General features: G+C 37.1%; 1 protein-coding gene across 1 annotated transcript in view; it reads right to left on the bottom strand.

Annotated features, from left to right (window-relative positions):
* Nucleotides 1–4,343: 4,343 nt before the first annotated feature.
* Nucleotides 4,344–20,694, bottom strand: part of TBKBP1 (TBK1 binding protein 1) — a 2,809,732-nt gene continuing 2,793,381 nt past the window's right edge. The window contains exon 11 of the mRNA XM_044055270.1: nt 4,344–14,438. Coding sequence (XP_043911205.1) covers nt 14,310–14,438 — 129 coding nt within the window. The 3' untranslated portion in view covers nt 4,344–14,309. The remainder of the gene's footprint in view (nt 14,439–20,694) is intronic.

Here is a 20,694-nt window from a genome sequence, read left to right on the forward strand (position 1 = left end):
ATGCAGTGCAGACTAGCACACTTGAGTATGTAGCAATGTTAGACCAAACAGTTTAAAAAATGCAATTAAATTAAAAATGACTAAAAACAATGCAGAAGGAGTCTATTTGGTAGAATGAGGTAAAGAGATGGGACTGGGGGGAGTATCCCAGATCAAATCTACAGTTGGGGCGGGCAACTGCAAATCCTCCAAATTTAAACAACACAGGAATAGGGAGAGTGGGTATGGGAAAACCAACACCTTCAGCAGAGATATGAAAAACTATACAGTGAACCAAAAATAACAGTGCACAACTCTGAAGTCAGCCAGCAATGATATAAAATTAGTCAAACAACAATTACCAGTACACAACTCTGAAGTGCCAGAAAAATATACCCAGCTCTGTATATCTTCAGATAGTTTGAAGAGCACTCTGTCAGGACACAGGAAGGCTCCAGCAATGATATGCAGACTTTTTTACTAAGAGGGTCTAACTTTATGCAAGTAATCCTTGAGATGGTCAGATAACATACAGGATGCAAAACCAGTTATACCAACTTAAGACACAGAGAAACGGGGGGGGGGGGACACACCTTCAGAAGAGATCTAAAAAACTATACAGTGAAGCAAAAATAACAGTGCACAACTCTGAAGTCAGCCAGCAATGATATAAAATTAGTGAAGCAACAATTACCAGTACACAACTCTGAAGTGCCAGAAAAATATACCCAGCTCTGTATATCTCCAGATAGTTTGAAGAGCACTCTTTCACGACAGAGGAAGTACTAGGCTAGCTGCCCATGTGGGTCATTTTAATTCAAGCCAAATTCCCTTGGTGAGAATCAAATGTTGTACCTTTTATTTGTGAGATAACTATTATCTCGATCTCTGGAATATAAATACTAGGCTAACAGGCTTAAATTGCAGTTTGAATAACCTCAGGTCAGAATCAAATCCTTCACCTTGTGCTTCTGATGCAAAGACCTTAACTATTATACCAAGCCCACCTCCAATTCTTCAATTTCTTCAAATATTTCAGTTAGTATAGGATCTCTTAAGTTCTTTCTTTGCATTTAGTAATGCACGAGTGTCATTGTGAATTTTGTAAAGCAAGTGTAATATGACTTGGAATTATGATTTTATCTCCTGCAACATCAAACCATTTCAATAAGGGAAATCCACTTAAATACCTGTATGCACTGAAGTCATTTGTTCTGGCTATCCAGTCATACAGGTATCTGTTAAAAGTTGCATTTCTGTGCCGTAGCAGGTACATTTTCTTAGTTTACTCAGTTTCTCAGCTGAAATAGGCAACTGTGAAATTAACCATAAAACATCCATTTCTTTTCTAGGATATTCTCTTTGCATTCCTGTAGATAAACTTTGCTAAATTCATTTCTATATGAATCAATTTGCCATGCTTTTTATTCACCTCTCCAGTTATGCTTCTACAAGTTTAATATCAGTCTATGCACTTTTGACATTGACTTGTGTAGAGACTTCTTGAAGATGCTTTGCAATGTGTTGTGATCAATTTTATCTATTACAAATTTGCAGCAAATATAATTATGGCATCTTTAACAGCCAAAGATAATTGACAAAATGTATTTCTCTTTTTCTGTATATCTCATTTGTAGCCCTATTATAATTATGGACACAAATGTTGCTGGTCTACTTTTTATGGTAATACTGCACATATCCCTCGCTAACTGGCATCCACATGCAGTATTGCAGATCGAGTTCCCTTATACACCATAATGAGAAGCTGGTGTAGAAATTATTTCAAATCTTAAAAGCTCCTGTCCTGTCCCTCTGACTAAAATGGAATAGTAATTGGCTCCAATTGCTTCCTGACTGGCAATATAATATGTTTGGTATGAACTTTGACCTTCTACACATCATGCTGGCAGGGTCTATGTTTAATATTCGAACATCCAAAATGTCGACCATTACATGGTCGAGACCAAATGTTTGACATTTGGATGTTCGAATATTAAATAAATAAAAAAAAGAAAAAAGAAAAACACACGTTAACAGTGTGAGAAGGGGGGCAAGCCCCCCCTGCACCCCCTACTTAAATATACCAACTCTGAGACCGCACTTCAGTGCAGAAAAGGGAAATTCTCCCTATCTGCACTGTACGGCGCTGTTGAAAGTCAATCTTCGAACACTTGTAATTTCGAACGTTTGGTCTCGACCATGTAACGTTCAAAATTTTATGCGTTCGAAGAATTATCATAGACCCATGCTGGCATTATCTGAATCTGGTTATAATCATTCTAGCATGAACATGGTCAATATACATGAGTAACCACACATTTGTGACATTTGTTTTGCTTTAGAATCAAACCTTTCTGTCTTAGCCTGTCTAATAGCATAATATACCGATTACAACACTCTTCCTTCATAGCTCCCCATACAAGATTATCTGCTAAGTTGCTGGCATAGGAACCAAGGTATTGGGAAGAAATAATTACAGAGGGAAAGGTAATAGAATGGGAAGAGGCCAAGACATTTGGACTGCAGGCTAGATGCTGCCTTCCCTATCGGGGTTGATATCAGAGTATATAAGGGATAGGGGAATCCTAAGTAAAAGACCTGCACTGGCTGAGTTTTTAGTTGAATCTAGAACAGAACCTGCTCTTAAGAAAGGAATAATTAGTAGGACATATACAATATTGCACAATAACTATAAGAACCAATCATAGAAAGTCAGAAAAGACTGAGAAGAGAGAGATCAGATTAGCAATTCACAAAAAACAAACAAACAAAAAAAAACAATGGGAGGACATATGTATGGTTACCAAATATGTAACAAAATCTAAGAAATTAGGAGTTTTGCTTGGAAGTGTTTGCATAGGACTTCCAAGAATTTTTCCTCAGCTAGATGGCAAATATTGCAGGTATGATGGGGAAGAAATAGATACTTGGGAGTATGTTTTTGGAGCATACTAAGTTGGTAGACTGAAAAACCCCTACAGAGCACTGTGTCAGGAATAATGGACAAGCAAATGGCTGTAACTAAGGATATGATTTTTTGAGCTGGGATGCAGAATCTGAATTTCCTAGACATAGTAAGGACTTGTTAAGGCCAATTCTGGTGGCTGCCAAAAAAGCATTTTCTAGAAAATGGAAATCAAAGACTAACCCAACCATACTTGAAGTAGTGAATATTGCAACAGAGAGGAAAGAACAAATAGTAGGATCTTTAGAAAAGGGTAGAAACAAATTACATAGAAAATATGGGAATTGTAGGAAGAATACAGGAAGAAAACATGTTTTAGATGAGGAATGAGGTTTAAGAAAAGGTAGGAATTGAACAATTTATGTAAATATTACACTGATTATACTGTACAAAATATATATGATCTATAATGTTTGGAAATTCGAACTTGTTAATATGGTTTGTTTACCTGCATATAAATGTAAGTTTGCTTACATCACAGTGATTATTTAATAAAGATTTTTTTTTAAGATTGTCTTCTATATTAACTACAGCTTTGCAGCCTTCCATCATTTTAGCTACAGTTCTCAAGAATATTTCTGGAGTTAAAGATTTAACAAAAGATTATCTAAAAAATGTACCTGTTCAATGGGGTGTCATAAGTGCAAAGCCTGAGGCTAGCTTCATACATTTGAATTTGCCAAAAACATTGTTTTGTATCTAGATCTGAGAAAAATCTAGTACTGGGTATTCTGGGAACACCTTCAAGAATCTGGAGAGGACAGCACTCCCTTTTAATCAAATAGTTTAAGTCTTATGGATCTATCCATAGTCTAAATTTGTTTTACTTCATGAGTGTAATCTTGCTATTAAGCCATTCATTCATGTCAACTAGCTTAACAGTTAAACCAAGGTTTTAAGGCATTTTAATTCCTGCTGAGTTTTGTTTATATGAGCTACAGATACAAATATTGGTGTCTGAATAATTGAAATAACATTGGCACAATCAGCTTTTATGCAACATGAGAGTTGCCAAGTGCTGAACTGATTTAAATTGGTAATTCTGCCCCAGGCATTAGTTCACTTAGTACCCTGCCCACTGCTCAGTGATCCACTCTGCTGTGCTCCAGGTGCAAGAGTGCAGTTTGCTTATCAATTGTCTGCCATAGACACTGAAAGGGAGAAAAATTGTCTTGCTTTTACTCCCAAACTCCAGGGAATCTTTTGCCACCAATTATAATATAAGGTATGTATGATGTCCAACATGAAATAATTATTGGCAGCAGAGATTACCACCTAAAGTAGCAGCAACATTCACAAACTGCAACAGTGTGAACAAGAATAAAATAATAATGAAAAAAGGTCTTCATTTCAATGCTTAAACATGTCACATTTCATGGTACAAACAACACAAAACACATAATGACATACACATTTATTTAAGATTGTGTATTCTGTACAAGCTTGTTTGACAAGACTTTCAATAACTGTACATTGGTTTAATGGACTGCATGTTTAATCCAAACATTCACAGAATTATATTAACTTCAAAGAAGACACATAGAAAGACATCTTAGCAGGCTTTCCCAGAGGACTTCAGAAACCCTTCTATCCATAGTAGTAAAGTGCACACTGAAGTGGTAATCCTCACTTTGAGAAATGGAGAAATATTTTGTTTGTTGACTAAAAGTCCATTAATGTCCAGGAAAACACCTAAAACTTTTAACGTATGTCTAAAGAAATCCCTTACATCTTGCTTTGATGAAATTCCCGCCACAAGTGACAGGCAATGTGGCATAATAAATAGCTTCATATATTGTTTTCACTGAAATAAAGAGCTTTGTCTGAGGAAGTAGATGCAAAGTTCAGTTTTCTTGGAGCAGCTGGTTTTAGCTTTCCTAGCAGACCATGGCTCCTGTCTTTAAACAGAAACATGGAAAAAGAGAAAAGGCAATGCAAGTACAGGCCTGAACATGAACCAACAGCAAAACAAAAATGCTTTCTAATTTCCAATAACTGCAGTGAAGGTCTACAGTTTCATTCTCAACACATGGCAATCTACCTCCTCACTATATATGACCCTAAATACATTTTTAAAACAAATTAACAAAATGTTTACACTGGAAATATTTCCTAGCATGCATGAGGAATGCAAAGTCCATTGGTAAAGGTGAAATCTCTTTTCCACCATAGATTCCTAAACTCTACTTCAAAATTAAAAAAGTCTACATTCTGTGGCAGTGAACTGACGCATTGTTTTCCAATTTACTTTTGAACAGTTCATACTGTATGCTGTACATTTAAATAAAACCTACTAATAGCAAATTGTGAGCTGATGACCAGGTAGCATTCCTATCATGTTTAGATATCACATAGTGGAAAAGAAGAGACAAAGTGGGCTGCAGCTATGCAAGAAAAGCCCTTTAAAAATCCTCCTTTAGGGACCCTGACTAGCATGGGAACAAAGGACTGTACCAGAATTCATGCTAAGTACAGTGCAGAATAATATACAATATAATATACGTGAGATTACATTATAACATATTAAATATCACAGGCCCTGAGACTGCAGGATCCATCACTATTAATGTAATCATGGTGAACCTGATTTCTTCTTTTTTGCATAAATGTCAGCTAAAATCTCTTAAAGCACAGTAACCCATACTTCTTAGCAAGGTCTTAAATGTAAGAATATACTACTGCAATTAAAGGAAAAATAAAACTGGGAAATCTTACCTACTGAATTTACAAATGCAGTAAAGCGACGGGGAGGGAAATAAAGCTACAGAACTGTGATGACTGAAGCATTTCATGCAATAATTTATTTTCCAGTAAGTATTTATACAATTTAAACCAAAATCTCTTTTTATGAATAAAATGACAAATGAATGTCAGGACAACACACTGCTGAGTCTGTGCAAAGCTCAAAAATAAATAGTGCATTTGTTAGTTTAATCTGTATATTGTTTTGCCATTAACGGCATGGACTAGTGCCATGAAGATAAACACTCTTAATTGTGGTATCGTTCATATAATGCAATCTCATTTTGTTGTGCTAGTGTTTTTGCTTTTTCTCTTAGACTTGGTGGAAACTTGTTACTGGCACTGAAAGTTGATATATAACCATTTTTAAATCTGTGGGTACTGTAACAAAATGAAACTTGAAATATGCATTAGTGAAGCTTTGAAGATGAAGAAACGATGAAGCTGGAAAAGAAGCATATATACCAGCAACAGTTGTCAAGGCTTCTACTCAGAGGGAATCCTGTCACTTTACTGACAGCATTTATAAGAAATGCAGACAGAAAAAAATATCAAACAACTTTTGATGAAACTTTAAGGTGACTAGTTTTTGTAGGGGGCAACCCCCTGCATCATCCATCTGAGGGGCACTACCCATTTCCACCAAATGAATATATACCTGCTCCAAGGTCAAACAGCAGTGGAGAAAATACAATAAATGCCAGTGTCAGCAAAAGTTGTTTTGGCAAAAAGTATTCAACTTGTTGGCACCTGCTGTCTTAGTTGCTGATCAACATAAATGTTTGCTTTTACAATGATAGCCAAATAGCCATGTGGTATAGATACAATCAGAAATTCTCAAAAGTTGTTTGTTAAATAGAAATTAATGGGAGAGGTCTATTTTTTTCATGTGAGACAACCCCTGCACCCCCATGCCACAAACATACATACACCAACTCATTGTCATATAGCAATGAGGAAGGAAGAAAGTCCATAAAACAGTACAGAACAGTCTCAGGCAGTCACTTATTTTGGTCCAACACGCACAAGTAATTTCTAAGGTACTGAGCCTGCAAGAGACAACAGGAAGTTGCTATTAACAGTAATTGATACTGTGGACCGAAGTGGGGTGTCTACTCTCAGATTCTTGGATTCTACAAAATGGATTCAGAAGGATTTTTAAGATGTAATTTCTTAAAGTTTCAAAATTATTAAGCGATTCTACATGTTGTCTAAGAAGGAAGAAGATGAAGAAAGAAGGGGGGACATTGTTGTGGGGGATCAGGAAGGAAGTAACATCTATGCAATCCTTTTTTATAAAGTAAATATAAGAGATGATAAAAACATAAAATCTTTCTGGAATCCAACAAAACTGTCTTTGTGGGGAGCATGAATGGAAAGGTTCAAATTTAGTTTTGTTGAAAATCAAATTGATGGCAGACACGAGTCATTTAAAAATCATGCTTTCTCTAGAAAGCATTGCTACTACATCGTCCATTTTAGCACCAAACCTGCACCAAGAGAAACAGTGGCAACTTTAATGGTTATTGGTAACTTCCTAAGGGATGTCTCAGTCCTTCATGTGCCACTAAGTGTAATGCATGTCATAGAAACTGGGATGACAAAATGGTAATGCATCTGATTTTTTTTAATTTGAAATGGAACACTATTTAGCTGAAAACATCTGGGAAACTGAAATCCAAGAAAGGACTATGTAAGTGGGAGACAACAGCAGAAAAAGAGGAAACGGACCTAAAGTGAATAATATTAAATAACATACAGATAAGAAAGTAGTATGTGAGACCAGTAAGGAATGTGGATAGAATGCAGATGATGTTGCACATCTGCAAATGAAATAACAAAATAATTATTCTTCTTTATAGAAAGTTGGTAAGAATTTAGAGTCAAACATGCTGTTATGAAAACCTCATCAATGAAATGACATAGACAGACCTGAGGCAGTGCAGAAAAGGGATGAGAAATCATGCATGGACAGCATCATACGATACGAAGGTAACATGGGTCAAAATGTACAGTCTTGTGAAAAGGAGGAAGAAGGAGGACATGAAATAAACTTTCAGGTACCTCAAATGAATTCACAGAATCCAGGGGATACTATAGCATTTCTTCATACAAGGGAAATGAATGCAACAGTTTTCCTAAAGATGTATTTTGGTAAAAACAATGTCATAATCATGAGTGAATGAGACAGGCATAATGCCATACTCAAAGACCTGTTGAGGATAAAATGTTATGATTAGTATGTCATCCAAATATTGTAGGCTACCTATACTGGTCAGGTGATACTTAAACGAATGAAGAAACTGCTCTCCAGTCTGAAATTCTGAGCACCCTGTAAAGTGTTATTCAATCTGAACTGGTAGGTGGATACATGCTGATCCATGAAAAGAAATATTTGCAAAATTAAAAACTCACAAAAAAATCATAGAAAATCTTTTAGCAAATCTCTAAGGAATTCTAGTTTTGCAGTGGGCAGGTTCTCTGTGCCCTCTACATCCAACGAACTTACACATATCATCTCTGAAGTTGCATAACACCTGAAAAAGACTAAAAATCCTCTGTCTCTGAAAGTAGTTTCAGGGAATTCCCTCAAACTTTTTACTTTGGTTGAAACTGCTCTCTATTGAATGATAGCCCCTGCAGATATGCGTGACATTTTTTTTTTCTTGCAGAACCAAAACTTTCTTCACTAAACCAGAAAGAGTGGACTATTTCTTTTTTTTTGCTGTCACCATCTTTCTCCCTATCTGCTGTCCTTCCCTTCCCTTTTGCCAGCATTATTGAGTCTCAGTTCAGCTTTCATGTTTACTGATTTTTTTGTCTGAACTGTGAAAATGCAAATAACAAGCTTTTCACTCAGTGCATTAAAATCCACACTAACTCCGTACTCACAGACACTAAGCAGGGCCCCTAACAGCAGCTCTTTCCATTCTTCTTTCCAAGGGCCACTTTTTACTTAAACACACATTGCCGCTAAAATCTCTGGCCCTTTCAAGCTTTGGCTCCTTTACTACACTAAGGTTCAGCATTTACCTTTCTACCACAACTTTCACAGTTAAGTATAACAACTCACTGTCTGACAACATGTATCTTTGTGGGTTCCCTAAGTATCAGACCTCTTTAGTTTATTCATTAGTTAATTTCACTATGACTGAAGAATCTCTGTGATACTGTCATTTACCACTCCTCCTTCAACTACACGCTTTTTTCCAAGAACAGCATACCCTCAAAAAGCTGTAGTCATCACTACTAAGCAAACAACTTACCATAAACCCTAGGAAGAGTACAACCATTTAATTCAGCACTCCACAAAAGCTAAGCAACTCCACCACTTACCCCTCCCTTAAACTATAGCTCTCAGCTCTTTTTAATCACTTTCAAACACCTGGATATAACATTAGACAACAGCTTAAATATGTCCACAAACATGGATTAAGCCATAAAAATGAATCACTGGGGTCAACAGATGCTCTCATCTGCCTTTGGATTAAATTTGGATTCAACTAAATATCTCAGCTCAATTTTTTCTTTTCAGATAGAAATAAGTTCGTTCAGATAGATGTAGATGATTTTAAGTATCTACCAAATGAACTTTAGTGTTTTAAGACTTCCTAGTGAATAAACAGACAAAAGATCATTTCTACACGCCAATATAGAGAAGCCCATACTTCAAGGATTTTAGTCCAAAGCTTGGCAACTGTTAGCCCCAGTAATTCATTTTATGGACTTTTGTCATGGCATCGGGCATGAGACTACTGGCTAACAGGAATAAAGGTGGTTTTCCCTTCCTGGGCCCTCTCCCTGATTTGACTGTATGTACTTTATGATCTAACAGACATAGATCAACTCGAAAGCACACTCAACTATACACTCTTTGGTTGCCACCAAAGAGATTACTGCCTCAGTCTAGCAGCGAGGAAAAACAATATGGATAGATGTCCTCCAAAGCCAACTTGAATATGCCCAACCACTACTGGGATTTGCTACCAATAAAAATCTCAAAACCTTACAGACCTTCCTGGTCTTAGCTACTGCTCATAGTTCAATAATGCCCAAGTATTAGCTAGGCCTAGAAATTCTCTTTCATCCACAGACCATGCCTTCTCTATCCTCTTGACCAAACCATGGGACTCACTCCCAGCCAAAATCCTCCACACACCAGAACGCAGTAAATTTACAGAAAACTACTACGCCATTTATGAATAAAGGCTGCCTGTACATGCTTTAATCATCCCCTGATAACATAACTATCTGCAGCCTTACTCCTATCTTCAACCCCCTTCTTATGCACACATCCTGCTGACTTTCTGAATTTTAACACTAACACCAAAGTGCTTCGGCCTTGTCGTCCCTGTTCTGTCACCTAGCAACATTTCCCTTACAACATACTCTTCACCTCCTTACCCTCCTTTTCTGTTTTCTCTATCCTTTCACTCCCTACATTTCCACTTTACCCCTGAGTTTGCCTTCATCAGGTATATATTTTGCACTTCCTACCAGTAGTAATTACTTATTGGATATCTGTAGATGCTATCAGTATGTTTTCCAGAATGTGAATAATTCTTTATAATTGTATTTCATCTTACATGTATCTTATGTTTGTTTTATATTAGCACTTATGTATCACTGTACTCCTTCACAGCTTCTGTAGACTACAGGCTATGGATAAAATGAGGCCACAGTGGAATTAGTTCACTAACCTAACCAAACAAACATATATACACACATACATTTATAAATTAACAAATAAATGTTAAAGGTGTATACTACAGCTAGCTTAAAAGGCAATGTCTGCCTTCTCAGAATAGACTGGAGGATACCTTATGTCTTGTGCTCTATAACTCAAGGTCATACGGGAACCTCTTTTAATACCTTCCTGAGGTCAAATATTGCATCTTGGAATGAAGCACTTCTGAAAGTGACATTATCCAGCAGTGACTGCTTACTTGATTAATTATTTAAAAGGCAGTTACTCACTGCTATGAAATGCAAATGTTTGTACTTGCGTGCTCTAGTCTGGTTAAGTGAGTTGTTTAAATTTCCACAATGTGCATCTAGATGAGAAACAATACTGTGTACAAAGTGTAAGGAAAACAAGAAGAAGTAGTCCAAGGTAGTGAAAACATACAGATATTTTATTAAAGGGATAAAACAGAAGAATGTCTTATAAAACTAGTTTGTAAACCAGAAAGAAGCAGAAAAGAATCATTATAAAGCCTAGTCAGATACTTAAGAAAACAAGGACAAAATGGATTTATAAAGAGGTGGATCCAGAAATGACAGGCAATAAAGTGACTTTTACTAAGAGGCATGTTCTGGAAGATTAAGGTACACTGGAGTTATGAAATGATGGTTGCAAAAAAACATTTTAATAACCAAAATGCTTTGAAAGCTATGGGTACAAGTTTACTAAAAGTAAATAGTGTGCCCATAGGAATAAAGATGTTGAGAAAAATCTAAAAGAGAGTTAAAGGCTTTGGCAACTGAGCAATTATATAAAAGAGAGAAAGAATGGAAAGGCGAGGACAATGTATAACTTATCTCAGTCTTTATGAGATGAAAGACTACAATGCAAAGGAAAACGGGAGTTAAAAAGGTAAGGTGGTAAAATAAATTGGTCTGTTAATTTTTTCTTTCTGTTTCTTGACTTTCAGTCTTTAAACATTTGTTGACCTGTCTTCACTTCTCCTCACAATCCTGTTGTCCTGATTTTTGCTCCTATCCTGTAGTTTGGCTGTACCTGTCCACTAGTCCGTACAATAACTGGCAGGTTTGGCACTCATTGACAGCATGATCACTATCAGATGCATAGAGTGACAGGGAGAAACTAGGTGCTCTGCATGACTGTCAAAAAGCATTGTGAAAAATGCACATATGAATGACAATTCTGTGGTTAATGTCACACTTTTGCGGCCTTACTTTGTCTTCTTATGGTATCTAGATGGTAAGCAGCTTTGCAACTTAACATCGTTTGATAGTAAACAAACAAAACCCCATTCAGGGTTTGTTGGGGAAGACACAGAAAAACAATCAGTGAGATTGGTAAATGAAACCTAAAGAATGTTCATGTCATGTCAGAGAACGGTTACAAAATAATACTACTTTTGTTCTTAAAATTGGCATATGTTAAAACCAAATAGTCACATCCCGTAACTGCTTTTATCGCCATGTAGGAAACTTCCTCATACAATTGGTTCAAGCTAATCAAACCCCTTAAATAGCCTAATTCTGGTTGCCAAAATGAGTCAAATGACCGACAAGCCCCCAAGTTAGCATATCTCAGAAAAATCGACATTTTGATAGGTGGATACAATCTCAAAACACGATTGGTTCAAAACTTATAAATATCCATAAAAGATGATCAAAACAACCTATCATCAAACAACAATCTGCCTTCAAGAAAAAAGATAGTACTTGTAAATGAGAATGTGGTCTCAAAACAAAATTGGCTTAGAGCTAATACATATTCATAAAACATGGTAAAAAAAAGATCTATCAGTGGGTCAAAAACACTCATAAAATTATCATTCACTAACATGGTTGGCTGATGTAGTTCATATCTTCTGAAAACCATTGGTTGATTCAGGAAATAGATAGTCTCAAAGCTTATTATTGGTCCAGAGTCAGATTCGCCATTATAATAACATAAAATACGTATATGGACTTCAATAACAAATGATGACTTGAAGTCTGGAACACGCTATCATTCTAATACTTTTAAATTTAATAAACATGCAATTGGCAAAAGTAGTGTTATATTTTAACCATACCCCAATGTGACCTGAACATTCTTTTTTTTTTCTGGAGTCTGATTGTTCATTTTAACCAGATTACTAAATAATACAGACTCTTAAGTGTGTCATATATTATCAGGGATCTTAGTAACATAAATAAATATACCACCAAATATATAACTATGCAAAAGATGTTATTTCAGTGTGGTGGATAAAGATGTCAAATATCATTAGGAAGGAATGGAAATATTTATCGCATTTTTTTCAGGAGAAAAAAAAAAGCCTGACTACGCATTTGTCTCTGTTTCACCTGCTCAGAAATATTAGTTCATTTAAAAGGTTACAGATACTTGCCCTCATGTCATGTTGTAGTTTGCAGACATGCAACCTGAAACTCCTACGTAAAAAAATCATAACTTTCTCCCTGAGGATGAACAATCTGGCAGTTATGAAAATGGTACTGGCCTTTAAAACAGTAATTCTGGTAAAATTTCTGATATCAAATACAAACCATACGATACTCTTTAGTCATACTTTTGACAGAAAACCTCTCTCAAATGGTACATACTGTGCTTGCATAGTGTATCGTTGAGTGTTCTTTACAGAAACAGAAGGGTAGAAAAAGCAGAAGTTCTTACATTAACCCTTTACTGTGTCACTGGCTCACTATGATGACATCATCACACAGTCACAATAAAAATGTAAAGCAATCCCTAACCACAGAAGTAGAAAGCTGTCAGATTTTGTATTCTTCACTTTGTAATTGAGACAGAAAATGATACTACTAAAAACAAAGATTAACTGAAGCAGCAAGGATGCTCTTCATCTTTTGTAAAACTTTAACTGGTTGCTTATACCTTTGTTTATTCCTGGAGTACAGTACTGTCATTTCTCTAATGCAGCTCTACCATGTTTCATGACAGAATAGTCATCACGGCATTGCAGCCTTAAAAATGGTGGGCCTTCTCCTGCAGCTTGAGGACTGTCTTCAGGGAATCAAAAATGTAGCAGAATGACCCACCTCAGAAGACAACATCACTGTTAAAAACCAGTGAACAAGAATAACAAAGGCAAGTTACCAAGAGAAAAAAAAAGGTGTTATCTTAATTTCTGTACTACAGCATTCCTGTAACTATAATTTTTATTTGTATCAATAAAAATATATACCTGTATATATTCTCTTTTTTAATAAACATTTAGAATCAGCATTCCTTCAAATCCAAAAAAGGGGCACTACCGAAGGGAAAAGTCTGTTGTTCACAGAAATGGAGCAGGGTACCTCAGTAAAGTAGCCACAGGTATGCTAACACCTTAAACTGTATCCCACCAGTGTGAGCCCAGCAGGCATGCCAGTTCCAGCATCACAGAAGCCATAGATGGTATGGATATAGAATGTTCTTCAGTGGATTTGTTCAGGTGGATCAAAACAGGTGAAGCCTGTGGAAGCCATAGCTGGGCCTAGTGGTACGCTGTGTTCTGGAGGCTTGAAGAAGCTCTAGGCTTCCTCCACCCACTGGCACTGGAAGGCATCAATACAAAATTGCTTAATATACATCAAAAGCAGCACTCTGGGGGGGAACCACAGAGCTTTTAAAACATTGTAAAGCAATTCGACTGCAGCATATTGCCAGTGATACCAGGATTTTCATGCAACAGTCTAATTAAAACTTCAAACCCAAAAAGGACCTTCATTTTAAGAAACAGACAACAGCTCAGACAGCTTGCATGTGTGGTCACCAGTCTGGCAAAAACAGTACATTGTTTTATGAAGAGTCATTTCTGTGAGCTCGCTTCCCTGCTTATTCAAGTTCAAAAAGTGGAGGTATTTTTTTCAGGTGAGAAGCCCAAAAGGAAGCAGTGTCTCTGTTCCGGCCAGGTGAGTCCATCAGCTAGATCTTGCTATTTTCTAGGTGAGAGTCAATGTGTTTTATAAGTGCATCATCAGGGTAACCAACAGGAAAGGTCAAGTGGCACAAAGGGCAGCTTCGAATGTCTGACCCCTCTGTTTCCATCCATAGCTGTAAAAAGAAAGGAGAGCAGGTTACACTCTTACATACAGAGGATCAATAAATACAAGTAAAAGTGAGATGCAAGCAGGCTAGTAACAGTTGTTGAAGACTAACATACTGGATTTACTAACCATGAAGTTAAGAAAAGCTTCAGACTTCCAGAGCTCAAACATTTCCTCCACCTCTGTTAATAAACGTTTTATGCTTGCATCTTATTTTTACTGAATATGCACTAAATATTGTCAATTAGAGAAAGTATTGCTTAAATTCAGGAATGTAGCTGGGATTTCATTACTGGAATTGTATAACAGTTTGAAAACCAATGTTAAAGTACTCCATATTCTAAGAATGCAGCATACGCAAACCCTTCATAGAACACCTTTCTGGAGAGCTTGGCTTTTCAGTACTGCTTATTCACAATAAAAAGGTCGGCCCACTATGACAAAACAAGCTACAGAGCTGGTGGAGGGGATTCTAACTCAGTGACCATGGCAGTCATTCAGGATCTCAACAAATAAATATAGTTTAAAAAGTATATACCATAAGGCACTCCATATATTCCAGACTGTGCTCTTTCTTGAAATCGGCCCAAACAGATTGAGCTTCACACAGCATTATAAAAGTGCATATACAGCTTCTCTCTACTAGCTACTTGCTACAAGCAGGCTTTGTGTTACTGATACTAAAAGTTAACATGACCAGCTACTCTTTAAATAATTAGAAAAAAATATTCTTTGTCAGCTTTATTTTATTCTTACTACTTTATGGACAGCAGGTCTACTCCAGGGTAGCAGCTAGTGCCACTACTACCAAAAAGAGAGTATTAGCCAACCTTTTTTACTCATTGTTTCTCCAAGATATTACCGTCAACATTAATGTAGCCCCCCTCCGCACCTGTGGCATTATAAATACTCCAACTAGTGACATTGTGACTAATAAGCACACAACAGTACCACCATATTGTGTTTACTGGAAGACTTTATCACTGATTTTAATGCTCTTAAAAAAAGTCCTGGCCTATACCATTTTCAGTTCGTTTACTACATGTTGATCATTTAAAATAAAATGTTACTCCTCAGGGAAAGCTTGCAGTACTTGCTGCTGGGCTGCAACCCCCATATTAAAAAAATGGAAAATAAAAAAACTTAGTGCCACCTCAGAAATCTAGAACCCTTTGACTTCTAGGAAGCTAAGAACTTGAGGTCCTCATCTTAATTTGATTACTTCCTCCAAATGTATTACAATGGAGTCTTGGCCAATTACAGTGTATTAAAAGGATAGAAGAAAAAGCCAAAAGGTAAGATAAGGTGTGAAAAAAATAACTGCAGCTCCCCCTGCTTTGAAATTACCAGCTGCCACTTAGGGTGTACTATGATAGAGGAAAAAGCCAAAAAGTAGGATAAGGTGTGAAGAAAATAACTGTAACCCCCCCCCACACACACTTTGAAATCCATAGCTGCCACTTTTACCCATCTACAGTCATAGTTCTGTGAATATTACACTCTCAGTCACACTGTCAATAACAGTGGTACAGTTGACAGACTCTGCATAGAACTAATCGTGTCCACTTTCCAGAAGATACTCAGTAGCTGAACTTTTAAACGATATATGACTATTACAGCTACTGCTAACTTTCATTAGACAGCAATTATTTTTTAGCTAAAATGGGGACAAAGTTCAAATTATCCAGAGTTTTAGGCTCATCTGACTTCTTATTTTCTCTGATAAGACAATATAAGACACTATTGTCAAGAAAAAACAAAAATACCACTCTGGAGCAGGTGTTCTACAACCCACTATGACAGTTTATTAATAGGACAATCCAAATGGCATAAAAAACAATCCAATACGTGTAGGTCAAGCGCTTTCATAATCAAAACTTCATCAGACTATTGTCAAGAGCTATTATTGTGATAAGAATTAAAGTTAGTGCAAGTGATGGAAAGAGACAACCTTTAAGTAGAACCTCTGTAGACTTCCTGGATAAAAAGACACATAATGAGCTACTAATACAGAGATACATCTTGAACTTTCATTCCTTCTGTAGGTTCCAGATGGTGTTCAACAGCAGATGCCACCATAACATTCCTGTTAAATTTAACTGTTTTGCTACCAATCTGTAAGACTTAACTAACTTGCTCTATATTAGTGGCAGTCTCTGGGAGATGTCTCTCTCCAGCATGACCTGTTCATGTCAGAGGCAGGGATCTTAGCCTAGCCTCTGACATGAACAAGTCATGCTGGAGAGATAGCTACATCTCCCAGAGACTGCCATTTCTCTGGAACAAGCTTCCCGTTCACGTGAAACAGAGGCCCTCCCTGACTCTGTTCAAACACAACTTAGATCAATGGATGAGTGACTGCAAATTCATTCCTGGGGTGGCACCAATGTCCCTCCTGGACAGAGGCAGTCAGTATTAATTACCATAGACACTTACCTCTGTGAACTTTACTTAACTTACCACTGACAGCTGTGGCAACTCAGGATAAATATGGCTAGGCTTGTAAGGGCTCTAGGGCCATTAGCCATGTAACTTTCTATGAACCTAGCATGTATCTGCATGCTCCAGAATGTCAGTTGTATGCTTAGAATACTACAACATACAGACTACAAAGACCCTGTTCCTTTCCATGATGGTGTGCTGAAATACACACTCAAGTTCATCAGGTTATTTTTTTCACAAAGTTTAGTGATTTTAACATATATACAATATATGCAAAAGAAAGGAAAACAATTCAACAGAAATTGCAATTGGTAATAAGCAACAGCAATTTCATATTGTTGCATATTCAATGAACATTCTACTTCCATTTGAATCATATTTTGATATTAATGTTTCTAATTTATCACAGCAATTCAATTTCACAGAGCATTTTCTTTTTCATTTTTGCAAAACAATAGTGACTAAACAAAGGAGAAAGCTAAATAGTGGTACTGAATTTGATTTTGATTTGTCAATTATGACCTTTCTTACAACTGGAAGTAGACCCCAGAATATTATATATACTGATTATTTATTTTTTTATTTAACATTTGTTTTCTGGGAAAGTCCAGCTTAGAACAAAGCCAATTTTCAGTGGAGGTCTGGGGAGAAATGCTCCAGACACACGTCTCTGTAACGTGGGAGGAAACCAGAGCACCTGGAGGAAACCCACACGAATACAGGGAGAACTGCACTGGAAAACCTCTTGCTCTGAGGTGACAACGCTACCGCTGCATCACTGTGCCATCCAAATGTACTTGCATGCAAGGCATTTAACAGACTGAGTTACTGAGACACTGCAATTACATTACTATTTATAGCTGAAGGAATGAGTATATTTCTTAGAACTGTTGTTCTTTTGAGTCTACAATTCATCCCAGAATATTATATACTGATACTATTTATAGCTGAAGGAGTGGGTACATTTCTTAGAAAACTGTTGTTCCTGTGAGTCTACAATCATCACACCATAAACCCTTAAAAAGTAATTTACTTCTTTCTACAACTTGTCAGCCTTTTCACAATCCATGAAAACATGAACCCAGTCAGCCTTTAGTGCTTTATTACAGCTCCTATAAATTGAAGTTGTATCTTTTTTAAAATTTAGATATTTTAAAGGGTGTGATAAATAGGTTCATAGGTTCATACTAGGCAATCTGCCCTAGGGCATTTATAAGCCTAGCCGGAGTGTGTTTGGCTTTTGCCACCCATTTTAAATTAATTTTGCTATACCTTTTTTTGAGGTTAGTATACTGTGCCTCTGTCTAACAGTGACACAGAAGTGATAGCCGGGGTAAACCTACGATCTCCCATCCACTCATCAAGATTCCTCTTGAAGAGAGTCAATGTGGGACTCTGCCTAACCTGGACTGGGATTTTATTCCAGAGTGAAGGGAGCCTCTGGGTTATGAATCTGTCCCTCCAGCATGTCCTACTTATTTCAGTGCTGAGGTTCAAGTCTCTCGAGCGCGTAGCTCGATGGGATTTGGATTTTCTGAGGTGCAGCATGTCCATTAATTCCGGGTTGGACATGGCTTTATACGCCAGGCACAGATCGCCTCTGAGCAGGCGGTATGCCACTGAGTAGAGCTGGAGTTTCTTTAACCGGGCAGCATATGGCATCTGTTTGAGCCCTTTGATCCTCTTGGTGAGGTACTTTTGGGGTCTTTCCAGTTGCTGCAGGTGTCTGGTAAGGTACATCCCAAAAGGGGCATTGTACTCAATTATGGGCCTGATGAGGGATGAGTAAAGAGGCACGATGACCTCCCCTGATCTAGATGTGAATCCCTTCATGATTAGGTGGGCTATATAAAATGTTTTTCTAACCACTTTGGCCACGTGGTTGTCAAATGAGAGATTGCTATCAACTTGGGTCCCCAGGTCCCTAATGACTTCTTCTGTACTTAATGGATTACCACCTATGTGGTGATTTGTGGGCACTTTGTTTTTGCCAAAGGGGATGACTATACACTTTTTGGCGTTTAGCTTGAGGCCATGGCTCTGGCACGAGTTGTCTGTTTCTATGAGGCCCTTTTGGAGGATGCTTGTGTTGGCTGGAGAGTTGATTATGGCGCCCAGTTTGCAGTCATCTGCGAACTTGGTCAGCCACAGTCCTTCCATGTTGGCCTGTACCACCAAGAAATATATACCGAACAAGAGAGGTCCCAGGACTGAGCCTTGTGGGACGCCACTTGTAACTGGTTTGGAGTCTGACATGGCTCCAGCAATTCTAACCATGTGGGTTCTGTCCTTGAGCCAGTTTGCAATCCATCTAGTGACATAGGGGTTTATATTTAAGCTGGTGAGCTTATCTATAATGCCCGAGTGGGGTATTGTATCGAAGGCTTTTGCGAGGTCCAGGTAGGCTGTGTGGACCACCTTCCCCTCGTCAATGGCCTCGGTGACTGTTTCAAAGAAATTGACCAGGTTTAAGAGGCAGGATCTGCCCTTAACAAAGCCAAACTGGGTAGGATCCAGTGTCTGTAGGTCCCCAATATCTTTATTTATGAGGTCCATGATGATCCTTTCCATAGCTTTGCAGACCAAGCTAGTCAGGCTTATGGGGCAATAGTTTCCAGGATCCGTTGAGGCACCACCTTTGTGGAGAGGGACCACTGCTGCTGTACGCCACTCTTTGGGTACATATCCTGTAGTAAGGCTAAGATTGAACAGTAGTTTTATGTTTGGGTTTAGCTCTTCTTGGAGTTCATGTAGGACGCAGCCCGGGACACCATCTGGTCCCATTGATGCTGTGTTTTTTGCTTTGGAGAGGGCGGCTCTTACCTGAGCATCTGAGATGTCAGGGGGGCAGCACTCTGTTGGGATAGATATTTGCCCTTTTGGTGGGGAGGGGGGGGAGTTTGCACTGAACCTGTCAGCTAGGATGTTGGCAATGTCTGTGGGCTCAGTCTATTTTTTGTCATTTTGGACTAATTCTGAGCATATCTGGGAATTCCCACCCAGGTTCCTAACATAACTAAAGAAAGCCTTGTGATTATCCTTAGTGTCCTGTGCACTTCCACTTAAACTTTTTCCAATTAATTCTTGTATATTTAGGCTAATAATTTTTAATAATAAATTTTTGCTTCTTTCCTCAAGAAATTAATTTCAAGAGCATCAATAAACTTCCAGTATCACCTATCTGCATTATTTTTGCTATTAATTATCTCATTTAGCATAAATATACTACCTTTAGATGATATCTTACCTAGAATAATAGAAATAACATACACATTAACTTTAAAAAATGGGTTTCTGTCATTTTCATTTAAAGAAACTTAAAAATGCATTCATTTTTTTTTCTCTAACAGACTGTTAATACTTAATATATATAGGAAACCTCCAAATTACATTTTTGTTCAAAATATCATCTGTGGATAAAAGTACTCTTTTATTTATGCAATCAATCCAAGACATAAGATTATTATTTTTAAACATAAACATATTATTAAAGGAGTGACTCTCCATAAATCCAACTTTTGTAGTTATTGGGAATATTTAAAATTTCATGTTATAGGTAAAAAGAGTTTTATATATGTAATTTCTAAAAGCTTTTAAAATTAAAGTAATATAAGTAGAATCTAATTCTTATTATTGAATTTATTTTCTTATATAACATTTTAATATCCAAATAAATTTATTATTTATGTTTCAAGTTTAATGGATTGATAATCCTATATGAATTTAATATAAACTGTTCATATAGACTTTTCCAATAACTATTATAATAAAGGTCTAGCCACTGAATAATTAAAAATATGATTTTAGATCTGAAAAATTAA

This window comes from Protopterus annectens, chromosome 13.part0, assembly GCF_019279795.1.
Source record: "Protopterus annectens isolate FY-2018-M chromosome 13.part0, PAN1.0, whole genome shotgun sequence".
NCBI lineage: Eukaryota > Metazoa > Chordata > Ceratodontiformes > Protopteridae > Protopterus > Protopterus annectens.